Source organism: Centropristis striata, chromosome 1 (assembly GCF_030273125.1).
Source record: "Centropristis striata isolate RG_2023a ecotype Rhode Island chromosome 1, C.striata_1.0, whole genome shotgun sequence".
Taxonomy (NCBI): Eukaryota; Metazoa; Chordata; class Actinopteri; order Perciformes; family Serranidae; genus Centropristis; species Centropristis striata.
Genome location: NC_081517.1, coordinates 35,607,581 through 35,623,057, shown reverse-complemented (window position 1 = coordinate 35,623,057; position 15,477 = coordinate 35,607,581). Strand labels below are relative to the sequence as shown.

General features: G+C 37.7%; 1 protein-coding gene across 2 annotated transcripts in view; it reads right to left on the bottom strand.

Moving 5' to 3' along the window:
- The window catches only part of LOC131976994 (myosin-9-like), a 32,247-nt gene extending 21,674 nt beyond the window's left edge, over positions 1-10,573 (bottom strand). Inside the window, exons 1-7 of one of the 2 annotated variants that reach the window (XM_059340237.1) lie at positions 10,382-10,573; positions 4,430-4,617; positions 4,120-4,260; positions 3,871-4,027; positions 3,228-3,255; positions 1,924-2,017; positions 1,463-1,483 (exon numbers count right to left, since the gene is read on the bottom strand). In XM_059340237.1, coding sequence (XP_059196220.1) covers positions 1,463-1,483; positions 1,924-2,017; positions 3,228-3,255; positions 3,871-4,027; positions 4,120-4,260; positions 4,430-4,612 — 624 coding nt within the window. In that variant the 5' untranslated portion in view covers positions 4,613-4,617; positions 10,382-10,573. The remainder of the gene's footprint in view (positions 1-1,462; positions 1,484-1,923; positions 2,018-3,227; positions 3,256-3,870; positions 4,028-4,119; positions 4,261-4,429; positions 4,618-10,381) is intronic. The other variant, XM_059340246.1, reaches the window with a different exon arrangement.
- Positions 10,574-15,477: the final 4,904 nt, after the last annotated feature.

Here is a 15,477-nt window from a genome sequence, read left to right as displayed (position 1 = left end):
CATTTATCTTCTAAACCCAGAATAAGACTCTTTTATATTGATGCAAAACTTGATTTTGTATTTTTGAAAAAAAAACAACTATTGAACTCTTTAAAAAAAAAATAATAATAATAATTACTCCTTTCACAAATCTGCTTATTTGCTTCTCTTCACAAGAGTTTGATGAAAGGGTGGATATTACTTTAATACGTCAAATATGACTGAATATAACTGGAAACAGAAGGCTGCTCGATGACGGCAAAAGTCATGATTGCAATTATTTTGGTCAATATTAAGATCACAATTAGGGGTGCATCGATTTTCCTTAATTTTGCGGCATTGGTGATCGGCCGATTCTTTTACGTCAAACCGATCTTATCTAGCGATCTTATCTACCTCTGCAAAGGTCTGAAAGTGCGTCTGCATGTACGCATACTTCTGCATGACTGTGTTGTATGCATGTTGTACTATAACGAAACCAAAAACTCAGGACACTTTATTTATAGTTGCAGTTCTTTTGTTAGTTTGTCCTGTAAATTGTTGCCATTTATTTAAGTTCAATATTTTATTAACTACCTCAGACATTGTGATTTCCTTTATTTGTTAAAGAAAAATACTGCTGTGTTATTGTTTTTCAATAAAATAAGATTCAAATATTGAAGGTGTATGCTGTGAGTTATAAAAAAAAATCAGTATCGGCCAAAATTGGCCAGAAACTTGCAATCGGTGCACCCCCAATCACAATTATTCAACATGATTACTCAGAATGTTTAAACATTATGCATTTATTGAACTCTTATCAAAAAAAAAAAAAAAAAAAAAAAATTATATATATATATATATATATATATATATATATATATATCTCAACTATGTTAATGTGTAATGTTTGTGCTTTCCGACCTATTGAAAACTACTAAATGTAAATATTCAATATGTAAAAATACATAAAAATAAATGAGACCAACATAAGCTGAATCAAAGATGTTGTAGTGCACTGCCTCAAACTACTTAAAAATTCGAAACATTTATTCAATATTTTGGTATTTTTTGGTTTTAAATAAATTGTTGGAAGCCAAAAATTGAAAACAAAATGTAATTAAATTCTGCAGCCCAAAGAAGAGGGTGGAATTGTTATTCTGCTTCTGTCCAAAAGTTAAGGTGCAATATTTCTGTTAAATGTCAATTTTATTTTTTAAATGTCAATTTTTTTTTCTAAAGGGCGAGCTGTTTCCCCATTTACTTCATATTGATCATAGGAACATGATATTTACATCCATCATAATAAACAACTCTTGGTAAGAAAATGACTAAGCATATTTCTCAAATTTTCATCACTTTAAAGCTACAGACTGTATTTAGGTAATATTTAAATGCATTTCCTTCAAAACCCCAGACAATGGCGATAAAACATTTGATGTTAGTAGATTAGTGTATAAAACAGTCTGACACCATGTGTGCGGAGTCAGAGAGTTGAACTCACATGTGACAAAACTGCACTGCCCTGCAGAGGAGGTGAAAAAGGAGAGAGTTCAACACATTTGGTACCAACTTCAGCACAAAGTTACATAAGTGTAGAGGAAACCTGGTGTCACGTGATGAGTCATGAAGAAGTGATTGATTAAACATTTCTTGCAAGAACTTGTGAGACAACCTACATATTAGGGGTGCAAGTACACACATATTCATGTCTGCGTTCTGCTTCACTTTAACTCAGAGAGGTGAGGCCAGCACGTTGAGGCCTGAAAGAGGAATGTGCAGCACACGCCGCACAGCGCGTTCAGGCACACTTTGTTTTAGAGGGAACAACAGGGAGGCAGGAACAAGCAGAGGACATCAGAGGAGAGGAAATTATAAAATAAGGGGGTTTCCATCGGGTTCTTTCACAATCTTCAGATGATCCATCAGAGAAAAGAGGGAATGAAAAAGAAAGTTTTCACTGACCTGGTCCTTCTTGGACTTGAAAGATGAGGCAACATGGGCAAGATACTGAATTACTTTCTTGGTATTTTCTGTTTTCCCTGCTCCTGATTCTCCACTGCAGAGAAAGTCACAGTACATGGAATGATTTAGACACATTAATGCATCAGTCAGATGTCTCAGTTATTCCTTACATCCTGATACTAAAGCATTTAAAGCAACACATTACACAAAAAAGGGAGACAAGGTTTGCAATAAATGCAAATCAAGTTGTGTTTGACCTTTTCTCTCACAGCTTACAGAAATAGAAAACAAGAAAAAAGGTCAAGAATTAGATTCAATTTCAACCAAACATGGGTGAGAAAATCTGTAAGTGAGCCGGAAAACTTCTATCATCTACAATTCCATGATAACCTGGCAAACTTAAACTGCTCATAATAATCATATGACATGATCAAAAGCTCTGCCACTGCAACTAAATAAAGCTTGAGGTGAGATTGTGTTGTCAAGAAAAATGTAGCGCACTTCGACTTCAATTTGGCTTGAGCATAGGCAGTATAAAAGAAGTAGAAGTAGTCACCGAGACGTCACTCATTGGTTTGTGGGCTGCTGTTTCGAAGCCTTGAGTTCTGCATTTTGGCCGTCGGCATATTGGTTTTTCTGAGCCAGAAGTGACCATATTTGGATAAGAGGGTGGATCTGACTGAGAACTCAAGGACACTATGCTTGTCCACCTATACCAGCAACCTGACTGCTCCAGGCTACACTGTGTGTAGTCACTGCCAACCAAGTTAACTTCAATAATTTGAAGTAAACCAAGAACAAGTTCACAGCTTTTAAAATGTACACAGTACCATCCATTCTGATGGACAGGGTGCAGAGTTTGCATCTTGTCAACAAGTAGCCCCCTCCTAAGGAATACCCTACATTATTTACACGAAATGGGACCATGATTTCCAAAATAAACATCATGCTGTATTGAAGGAGACTTTAAACTAACGATGAGACTGTTTATCGAGGTAATAAATCAAGCAAGAAGTAGGCTCATTTTCTCATAGACTTCTGTAAAATTTGGCTTATTTTTGCAACCAGTGGAGTCGCCCCCTGCTGACCATTAGAAATAATACAAGTTTGAAATAATTCACATTGACTTCACTCTTTCAAACCCCAAGGTTACATCCGCTTCTTTTCTATTGTCTATGGACCTGAGCCAAAAGGGTCTTAAGGGGAAAATATATTCAAACTCGATCCTACAACCAACAGTCTATAGTCTATAAATGTGTGCAAAAAAAGAAGAATCACTACAGAAAGAGAACAAAGTAACATACGTGCAGAGGATGGACTGGTCCTCACGATCTGAGTGGAAGAGAAAGAGGAAAAAAATTGTTGACATAACAGAATAAAAACAGGATGAGACAGTATGCGATTGTTTAACTCAATGTACATCTGAAGCGAATGGTTGGTCAGTCTGTTGATGAATCAATTCTTTAAATCAAGTTCCTCAAATATGAATACAGGCTTCTTTGTTTGCATAATTGTGAATTAGATACCGTTTGCTTTTTGACCAATTGTAAAACTGAAAAAAAAAGCAATTTAAAGTCACTTTGGGTATTTATGACAGACATTAGTTTCTATAGTTACTTAAGCCAAAGAGATTATCTTTCCAGTTTGGTTTGTTTGTCACACGGACTACAGAAAAACTAAGTTTCCAATTCTGATAAAACTTGGTGGATGGGTTCAGCATGAGCCAAGAAAGAAATTTAATTTTGAACTATTCTACACTTAATTGTAATTAACATTACAAGACAGGAAATTTGGCCTTCTAATCTGATATATTTTGGTCCAAATTATTTATCCAATAGTTAAAAATTAAAAACTAAAACCATATGTGTATGTACATATCAGCGTGCACACACTTCTAGGTGAAGTACTGTACATATACTGTAGCAGACACTGTTTTTTATTAATTACCCTGCATCATGCTCCTGTAGGCCGTGTCTGTGATAGCGTAGATGTGAGGTGGCATCTCATGTCTCTTCTTGCCCTTATACATGTTCACTATGTCCTCAGAGTAGATGGGCAGGTACTTGTAGGGGTTGACCACCACACAGAAGAGACCAGAGTACGTCTGGTTAAGAAAACAAATAGTTAGTGTCAGAGAGTACAATGAAAAGAGATCTGTGACATGAGATATTAAAACGTGTGTCCACTCAAACCCACATAGATGAGCCCAGAGTAGTATCTCTCCTTGAGGTTGTGCAGAACGGAGGCCTCGTTCAGGCAAGTGAGCTCCGCCATGTCCTCCACTTTGCTGAACTTGGGTGGGTTCATCTTCTGGATGTCATCTTTATTTACCTTCACCTGAGATTTACAGAGACAACACACGGCGTCAGAACGGCGTCCTGAACGAGACCGAAGACTGCTTGGAAACGTATTTGTTCTGAATTAAATTTAACATCAATAATCACATGTGTTTATTAAGCAAAACAAATGCAAATTCAGAGTCAATTTCCAAATTTTTCACTTTTACCTTCTTGCCAGAGTCCGTCAGCTCCACCACACACTCCTCTCCCTGCTCCTCCTTGACCGAGCCGGACTCGAAGCCCAGCTTCTCGGAGGGGATCCACACCAGCTTCTTGGTGGCCCAGTCGGCCTGGGCCAGAGGGTTGTTCGCCCCACGGTCCCCATACAGGAACTTGTCTGCGTCCGTCATGGTAGCTACAGGACAGAGCAAGAGAAAGCTTTAAACTTGAGGGCTTCTAGAGAACACTAGAAACATGAGCAACAGAACATTACTGACTGCACGTAGCTTCACCATGTGGATTAACATTTTGATTTTACGGCAAGAAACTATATTTATCATAGACCAGTATAGACCAGAGTTTTTACCCCCACTTTACCAACAAATTAAATCTTCATTAAATTCAAAGGTTCAATTGATGAATTCATTAAAAATTGGGAATTATAGCGCTCCCATAAATTGACCAACTCTGATTACCAAAATAGAGGAAACAGTCAAAATAAAATCGTAGAAACACAAAAGATCAAATTAAAGTCCAAAGTTAGCGCATGCATGCATGCATATATATATATATATATATATATATATATATATATATATATATATATTATATTTTCATCTAAATGTGTTGGGTGCTAAATTATGGCCACCGGTGTCACTAATGACAAGTATTTTCTGAAAATTGCATATAGTATCTTTAAATATATCTATTTCTGTATTTTAAATATTAGCTGTCTTAACGAAGGCCTCTTTAACTTCAATGGAACTCTACAGTGCTGCTGTTGTATTGGCATCATTTACTTTGAGAACTGTATAAACACCTTTAACATGCAACAATGTACAAATGAAGAAGTAAAGTACGCACAAATGTGTACTGAAACTACAAACAGTATCGCTGTTTGTCATGCGACTGAAACCTGTCACTCATTGTGAGTGATACAGAGTTTGTGTTGATTTTGTATAATGAGTTTTAGCGTTAGTCACATGACTTAAAACTTGTGTGAACCGACATGAACTCTTTATGGAGATGAAACGTACAGCTCTGTCAGAGGCAGCAGGAGGCACAGCACAGGTTTGGGCACATTACAACCACAACAGCTGTCGTTTCACTGTATAATTATGAATATGCAAACTCTTTACCTGTGACCCATAAACATAACTGTGCAATACGGGGTTTCAAATGTATAGAGAATTGTAGAAGCTGTTGCGTTTCTTCATGATTAGAGGAAATTTCCACACACCTGTTTAATTTCAGTGCTTGCCAGAATATTCATGACCACAGACTCAACACAGTCAGACAAAACAATTAGTCAGTAACAGTACGACTCTCGCTCTCCACACTTCTACCTGTCTGTCCTTTATTCCCTGTCTGACCAACATTCCTCCCTCACCGGCTCATTACACAGAATTCCACAGATTCCCGACTCCCTCTCCCACTCCTCATTATCCACAGCCTTCTCATTAGATCTGCAATTTCCGCCACAGGTAATGAATGTGCAGCTATTACATATTCGGCTTCAGCACAGTGAGGCTCTAACTGGGAGTGTTTAAAGCCTGTAGCAGTGCAAGTTATGTAAGTCCTGGTGAAGCTTGTGGTGGAGGGATGCTTTGCAGTCAGAGAGGCAGGAAGGAGGAATGTCGGGAGCAAGTCTGGACAGAGACATAAATGTGATTATTCTCCAACCACCACACCCTGGAGAGGACTCTCAGAAAATGATAAGAAAAAAAAAGATTAAGTCTATCACCACCATTCTGCTCTCACTAATCTGTTGATCTAGCTTATTGTTTATACGATAATCCACTTGTGATGCATCATTTCATCTTCAACAGGTTCCTACAAATCATTACGGTCCATCAAATATCTAAACCGAATTAAAGAAAAATCAATGCATCACAACTAACTACATAACTTTTCCCAGATTAGGTGGTCGTAGTTTCTCCCCATTAAACTTCTTTTGCCATCTTAAACTTCGAGTGTATATCGTCTGCTCAAATGTTTCCAAATTTTTGTACAGTAATTTGGTAATAAAACTGGTCCAAAATGATATAAAATTGCATGTGCTGCTCCAAATATGTGCACCCAAGTCTTGACCTTATTTGTATAATATTTAATATTTTATTATTATTATTATTATTATTATTATTATTATTATTATTATTATGTGTATATTTATTTATGTATTTTTTGTATTTATTTACATTTTTATTTATATTTTTTCACATGATATTTATTTGTTTTTCTCTTGAATTATATTTAAAGGGCAAAGAAAACACTTTAGAGCAGCTGCCTCCTCTTAGGTAGAGGATGGATGATGAAACAGCTGAGCATGTCTGCACGTTTGCGTGTGTGTGTGTGTGTGTGTGTGTGTGTGTGTGCGTGTGTGTGTGTGTGTGTGTGCAGAGAGAGATAAAGACGTGTGTATGTGTTTATGGAACGAGGGATAAAAGGATCAGTGCACAAGGTGTCATCTGTGTCTCTCTTAAGTTCATTATGTGCTCAGACTCTCGAACATAAGTGGGGAGGACGAAGAGGAACTCTGTCGCCTTTCTTCTGGTTTCAGCATGACAAAATCAAAAAGCAGCAGAGGCCTGAGAAAACTCAGAGCGTCACGTATCTTCAGTGGGGAGATCCTGAATGCATCCTCATCATCAGGCTGAAACCACAAGACCATTAAAACCTGAATCCCACACAGAAAACTTGTGACATTCACAAGTGAGGCTTCACTGTTAGAGCGATCCATGGGCTAACTTCCTCAGGAAGTTGCACAAACTCTGCCTCTGCACATTTTGACACTTTGTGGTTCAAAATTAAAAGATTAACTGCTTCAGTGTTCAAGTCCACACTTCTCTATCAATTGTCGTCCATCAGGTTGACAGTAAAGAATACATCCCTGACCCCAAGGTGAGGAATTAACAGTCTGACTGAAGGGTTTTCCCACAAGGATTTCATGTAAAGATTTAACCATGTCTGGAAACAGAATCACCTTGTTAACCTTACAACTCCTATTGTCTGCATGGACCTGTTTAATCTGCATCTCCTGTGTTCTCTGGTTTTATCATGCACGATTTCAACAACACCTCCAGTCTCCTGCACTCTCTTGTTCTTGGCTGCCAGTCAATCCCTACTTTATCCGGGCTTTCATGGCTCTTATCCAACAGAGAGAGCACGAGCCTGGCCATCTGCAGGCCGGCTGCTGGTACGAGGCCGGTGGGGTGAGGGACTGATAAGAGACCGACAATGTTGTGGCACCGACACAGGGGATTAGTCAAAGTAAGAGGACAGTGAAGGAGTAAATGTTTCTAAACAAAGTAATTGATTGAGTCAGCAGTAGATAAGAAACTGTTGTGCAAGGTAATATTACTGTTTTTGTTCCTCTAAATGGAGTCTGGTACCTTCGAAAAGGCAAAGATATTAACTTCAGTTTCCTTTCAAAAATAGAGAGAATTTTACTCCACAATTTGGTATTGGCCTGGTTCTACCAAATAAGGCCAGAGAAATGTCTTTTATTTGTGTCATATGGGTTTCGCCGCTGCCCCGTCCCTTTAAGAAACCAGCAGTAGGTCCTGAGTCCGTTCACTCCAATGGAAGAAGTGAAAGTGAGCACATATAACTACTAATTATTTTGCTGTGGGGTCACTGACACCAAACAATTTTCAGTCAGACAAATCCTGAGAAAACACGCTTTCTTTGAATCCTCTCTCTTTCTCAGTGACACTGGCTAAACTGTCACAAAACTTAAAGCGGACACATCAGTGGTGAAGCTTATTTATGGCTGTTAGCTGTCTAAATATAAAAGCATTATTCTTGTCATTCACAAATCTTCCAAATAAGTAAGCGAAGGGAGGCACGCCTACTCAGGAGACAGGAAGTGTAAACCATTTTAATACCACTGGCTCCGCTTGTAATGAGTCATCTATTGTCATGGAGCATCTTTGAAACAATGCAGGTGCCGTAAATACGTTTCGCAGCAGTACTACACTGCATGCTTCTCCAAACTGAGGGCATACCGACCACCATCTACTGTAGATAATACACCGACTATGGATAAGTAGCTCATACAACCCCACTTTAAAAAAAATAGGAAGTGTCCCTTTAAATTTTGAGGTGTGGATAGAGGCTCAGTATGCAAGCTGATGTTAAACAGGTGGAGAAAAGTTGAGAAAAGTAATAATTTTCAGTGTAAGAAGATGTCTGCATTTCGCTTTATGTATAAAAGATATGAGCAGAATTAAGAGGGTGCCAGGTGTGGCAGAGCGATTTAATGTCTCAGTTGAACTAAAAGCGAAAAAAAATACTTTTTACATTTTGCTCAACAAACTATTTCTACATGTCAAGACTAGAAAAATGCCCCAGCTCATTATGCCAGGTATATCACTTCATCATGAGCACAAAGCAAAGAGCTCTTTTGTGACTGCAAGTCAGTTTTTGTATCCTGAGGGTAGACAGCAGTTAGCAGCAGGGTGTGTGCAGTTTGTTTAATATAAAAAAGAAGAAGAAATAGATCACAGGCAAACCACCTGACAAAAGTACACTGCAGGAACCAGACCAGGTAAATATGATCAACAGCTCAAGTCTAAACAGTGAATACCTGGGATGAAACGTGAAATTTTAAACCACAGCCTGTTTTTCTGGTTATGCCGTTTGTGTCACAGCACATGTATATTATTACCATTCCCTGGAAAATCAAATGGAAACATGCAAAGCATCAGAAAATTTAAGACTTAGATAAACAATTATCCAAATTGGATCAGCTCTTATTTTTTTTAACATGAAAAGGTAGTATAAAAGTTATTAAGGATAAATATAAAATACAATATATATATATATATATATATATAAATAATTTAACGTTTATTTAAGCCATTGAGATACATTAGCTCTTCTGCCAAGAGTCCTGGTCAAGATGGGCATAGTAAAAATAATCATAAATTATACACAAATCTGAGGCCAATATGTTCTAAATAATTCATGTAATAATCTAAAAATAATGGGACCTGTAAAAGCAACAACATTGTTTAGTAAAATCTAACTTTAAAGTATCTTTTGACAGAATGAGGGACTGACAGTATGTTCACATTTCTCTACAAAGTTTGATTTGAAAGCAATCAGCCTACATTTGATACCTTGATTCCTTATTTAAAAAATAGCCTACAACTGGTCGATGTTACTGGTTTCTACTGGTGGTCGTTTGACCTGAAAAATAGGTCAGAAAACAGTCTCTCCATGCTATAAAATTTGCAACCAATTTTTGGCCATTGTCTGCCATCAGTGGCAGAAAATATGGACACCAGCAAAAGTTCACCGCTGAATAAGTATATTTTTAATATTTGTTGCATTAGCGATATTTCTATATTACCGTTACATTTAGAACCAAACTGGTATTTGACTTATCAGGAATTTAGGTGTGGGCAAATTAACTGATACCACTTATGACTCATGTCACACAAGAAGAAGAAACAAACTACAAATAATTTTGTTTAGTTACTGTAATAAAGCCCTTATTCTCTTAGGTCACATTTTCATGATTAAGCTGACAGAGAAATATAAGGTGACTAAAAATGGCAACCATATTCTCAGCTTTGGCACCTAAAAGTTGACGCCTGGTTTTAACAGTCAACGTTGAGCAAGTTAAAATAAAGAGAAGTGACTCTGAGCTGTTGGTTGCGAGTTAATGTCACAACAGTCTTGACTCAGCAGAAGCCCAACTAAAAAAGTTCAACATGCAAGACAAATAAAATCAATATTGAGAGACAATCGGGGGATGATTGAGCATGCGCAGGTTTAAAGGGCTCGCCTGATTAGATCACCTGGGCATCTTGTGAAAACAGATTTCCCCTTCTCTTTCTTTCAAAACTGTCTATTTTCTTCATAAAACTCTAAAATATGTTAAGAAGTCCCCCCTCCTGGAGAAACCGTTGATACCACTCAGCTCAATAACAATAATAACAACATGAACACACCTGGTTTTCAGCTGCAGGCACTGTAGGTGAGCTCGGTCCGTGAGTTTGTGTCCGTGTTTGCAGCAGCAGCTCGACGACACTGTTCACCAAACAAGAAGCCGCTCAGTAAATAAAAAACTGTCTCCTCTCTCTCTGTCTCTCCGCTGTGTCATGCGGTCCAGCTGCTCAGGCGTGGCTCTGCGAGGATGGACGGTCTGCACCTTTAATCCGCCCACTTTTATTTTTCGCAGGTAAATTAAAACGCCCCGCCCCGCCCCCCTCCCACCCTCCCTGAGGTCAGCGCTGCGTTCAAGAGCTCCACGTAAAAACTTGGAGATTTGAGCTTCTGGCTGCAAAGCACCTCTGAATTAAACAATAGCTGCGTTGTTTTCTTGACTCAATTCATACTCTAAAAATTTAATTTCACAATAAGTGCAGAATAAAGATTAGATATTGTGCATTTGTAATTAAATTATTTGGACGTTTACGTTTCAGCAATAACTGCTCACATAATTTAAGTTTTATATCAGGTATCAACCAGGAAATATTCTCATCACTTGTTTGGATGTGGCATCCTAATAAAATAAAATCATTTTAAATAATACAATATAATGTAATACAATTTAAAAATAACATAAGTGTATTATGTTGAATTTCTTGCATATTGGCTGATTAATCCACTTATTCTACCAGCATATGGTGCTTCCAGCTTTCTATTTTTTATGTATTAGGTGTTTATTCATTAGGGCCCGAGCAGGCAACGACCTGCGAGGTCCCTATTGTATTTCGAATCATTTTTAATTCTTTAAATGTTTTTATTTTTTTACTTTTTTTATTTTAATTTTTGTATTATTTTAATTTTTTCATTTTTTATTATTATTTCTTATTATTATTATTTTTTTATTTAATTTAATTTTACTGTTTTATTATTTACATTTTTAATTATTTTTAATTATTTTATTTTCTGCGCAATGCGCATGCGCGGCCCTCTGCGCTTCTGCGCATGCGCGGCTCAAATACACTTCTGCGCATGTGCAGAACCCGCGCATGCGCAGAAGAGCTGAAAGGTCGCGCATGTGCAGAAAGGCCGCGCATGCGCGGAAGCACAGTTGGGACGCGCATGCGCAGAAGTGTGGAAAGGCTGCGCATGCGCATTGCGCAGAAAAATAAATAAATAATAATAATAATAATAAAATCATAATAAAATTAGGTTATTAGGGTCAATAAGTTTGTGCATTATTATACAAAACTTGGTATAATTATTGTCAATGCCCTCCTGAGGATAACCCTTATAGGTTTTATTGATCGCCCCTAGGTGGCACTGTGGTGGCAGTCTAATTTCATATTTGGTACCGTGGCCACACTATAACACTTAAGGCAATGAAATTAACACGCCTGTACTGCGAGGGCCCGCTCAGTACTGCATGCAGTCCTAGTTTCTATTTACATTCTTGTTATTATTCATTTTATTACTGTCTCTCCAGACTTCTCTTTGTAATGTCCTGTAAACACTGCAAATTAAAAATATATATATATTTAAAAAATAATGAAAATAGCAATTAAGTGCAGTGCCATTATGAAAACATATCTATATTATGAAAAAATAAATCTATAAATTACATTTTTTTCATATTTTAACTTTCAGATATTTCTGGAAACCTGAAATGAAATGTTTTCAAATGACAATGTACATCTTGATACACCTATTAAAACTCTTATTCTGAAGGAGTATGTACGATTAAGTGTTTATATGATAATTTCTTATGTTTAAAGTTGGAAGAACGTTAGCGATTATCTGTTGGAGCATCTGGTCAAATAGTTTTGGGAGTGTTTTGTAGTGTAGTAGTAGCATGTGTGTGTGTAGGAATGTGGAGCCTCGTCTGTACCTGCAACAGGAGCAGGGGTGTGGCACTGTTGATGTGTCTCTGAGGTGGAAATATGACACATAAACTAATAGCTGGCTGTGGAGAGAGGAAACTACAGTAAAGAGGGCAAAACAACATGTAAGAGTGAGTTCAATGGTTTTATTTCATGGTTTCAGAGAGAAGTTAGTGGGTTTAATGTTGTGCAAACATATGGATAAAGTGTCTCACTGTACGTCTGTGCACTTCTTGTATTGTATTGTTTCTGTAAAAATCAATAAAGAGTGTATTTACTCCACAACAAAACATAAATGAAGCAACAACAAAAAGAAGACATGATCTCACAATAACATATCACAGGGAAGTGTCTACCTGCACTTTGTCTCCTATCCACCAGTGAGCTTTTGGTTTAATTTCCTACCATATATGGTCAAAGAGAGGAGACAGAAAGAGAAAGATCTTCAGAAAGAGCAGAGAGGTGGAGGGAGGCGTGGACTATTGTTGTGTTTTTTTTCTGTGTGGTGTAAAGTTTCTTTTCAAACCCCGTCATTACCCCAAGCCCCCGTCCTCCCCTGCTGTTTCAAATCTGTCACACATCAAAGATGAGCTGATGAAGAAATGTAGGGGCAGCGGCATGTCGCAACATGAATGAAACAGCAAGGACTCACACACACTGTCAGCATTACAAGGTGTGTACATAGTCTTTGTTTTATGACTGTGGTCAATAAAATAAAATGGTAATACACCTAAGATTGATGTTGATTAAGTCCTCAAGTTCTCATGCAGCTGTTTGCTCAAAGAGATAAAAACAAACTTTTAAGACTCAGTTCATATTCTATCAAGGCTGTCTTAAAACATTACTTGCATGGACACATATGCATTAAAATATTAAATATTGTAGAAGGAAAGAATGGGAATAAACTCTAATTTGCTTGTATGAAGAATATAAATGATTTAATGACTTTAAATGTACACTAGTTTTGCTTTGAGACAGGGTTGAAAAAATGTGAATCACTCCTTTAAAGTGGGGCTGTATAAGTTATTTATACGGAGTCAGTGTATTACCTACAGTAGATGGTGGTCGGTATGTCCCCAGTTTGGAGAAACAGGCAGGAGTACTAGCACAGAATTTACGCACTGAACTGCTGTATTTTTAATATTTTCACTCCTTTACCTCACTTTCAGACATTCATTTCCAATGTACTAAGCTGTAATGTGCACTCTCTTCAAAGACACCAGAGTCCATTGACAAAAACAGCAAGTTTACCTCACAAAAGCACAACAGTTGCTGGTCCAGCACTACCTTAATTGGTTAGATTGTTTGTGTTATTGTGTTTTATGGGGTTGTTTGGATGAATTAAGTCACACAATAACGAAAACTAACTAACTGATGGAGGCAGCAGTAGACCAGCAACTGTTTTTGTCAATGGAGTCTGGTGCCTTTGCAGAAAACCATGTAATAGCTTCAGTTACCCCTGTGTAATCGTAAAATATTAATTTATTTTTTATGTGGGCTGTTTTTTAGGTGGCTAAAATACATTTGGTTGCTACCCGTCAACAGAGGTACATTGCTTTGCTCCCGTGCATTAACACCTGCCTGCTGCTCCAAACTGGGGGCGTGCCGACCACCAACTACTGCAGGTAAAACACTGATTCATGATTCATGAAGTTCCTCATACAACCCACTCCAACAAATCTGAACTATCCCTTCAAACTGAAGTACAGTTTTGAGACTATTTTGCAAATTCAATGCATATCTTCATCTGTAAACAGTAAGCGTGCCGTATTGACTGTGAAAACAGTGTCTTTCCAGTCGACTATGTTTTCACTCATCCTGTTGGTTCATTTCTGCAGCCACAGGGCACAGTCTGCTGTTACACCACTTGACATGTAAGACAGCTTCCTGCAGCTCGCTTCAGGCTGGGAGAGTGTCTCACACACCTCTAAATGTCCTCAGTGTCAGATGACCATATTTCTTAATGAATACAGTGCACATAACATAACACTCCCCTTAACCCAAAAAGAAAGTGTTTCAAGTTATTTGACACAGTTAAAATGAGTAACGTCTGTTGTTGTGTAAGCTTTGAACAAGGAGCATGTCAGCGTCAGCGTCAATAGCGGAGTCATGTCAAGTCATGTTGAGTCGTGTCATACAGGTAATCGTATATTCCACTGAAGGGGGAGAGTGCAGGAGCCAGAGCAGGAAGAGGAGTCAGAGGAGGAGTGGTGAAAGTTTATTCTGACGAGTTTGAGCACATCGGCCTGCCTGTGTTAAGCCCATAAGACCCACAAAAATGAGTTCAGTGTCACAAACAAAAACATTGCCAGTCCAAACTCAACCACACCTGCAGCCGCCCCAATAAATTAATTCAAGAATAATTTGGAAACAATGACAAACGTTTGAACATGTCAGATTTAAAGCAATTATGGATGTATTTTCTGTGTGTGTCTGTTAAACCAACCTGAAGTCTTCAGTCTCCGAATGAAGATTGCACCCTGCTGTGGACAAAACTGTCAATTACATGCCTATGTATGTCTGCATTTGGAGCATGTTTGTGCTGCATGTTTAGTTATTTTGTAATGCCAACCATTTAAACTTCTGTGGAAAACAAAAACATGAAATTAAACTTGAGAATATTAAACAGTCTGAAATAAGGTGAGCGACTTGACACATGAAGGAAAATAAAAGGCAGTAAAGCTCAGTGCTCTTTGTGTTAAAGATAGTAAGAGAACTACCAACCAGAGGTGGGACCAAGTCACATGTAAATCTCTTTGCACTTAAGTCCAGAGTTTTGAGCCCTAAACAAGTCATAATGCGCTCTGCACACAATGTAATACCATTTTAACAACAGATTAAGAATCAGTGGTGGAAAAAATCATTCAGATCCCTTAAGTAAAAGTCCTAATACCACACTGTGGCATTACTCCATTAGAAGTAAAAGTCCTGCATTCAAAAATCAAGTAAAAGTACAAAAGTAACAGCATCAAAATGTACTTCAAGTATCAAAAGTAAAAGTAGTTGTTATGCAGAATGGACCAAAAAAGAATATATTCAAAATATATTATTAGATTATTTGTATTGATGCATTGATGCAAGCAGCATTTTCATTCTGTAAAGGCGGGGCTCATTTTAACTCCTTAAAGGAACACTCCACCGTTTTTTCATATTAAAACATGTTATTCGGTCAAGTAAGACGAGTTGATACAGACCTCTTGCGTCTCAATGCGTGCACTCAATCGCCCTGGCGCGCGGCG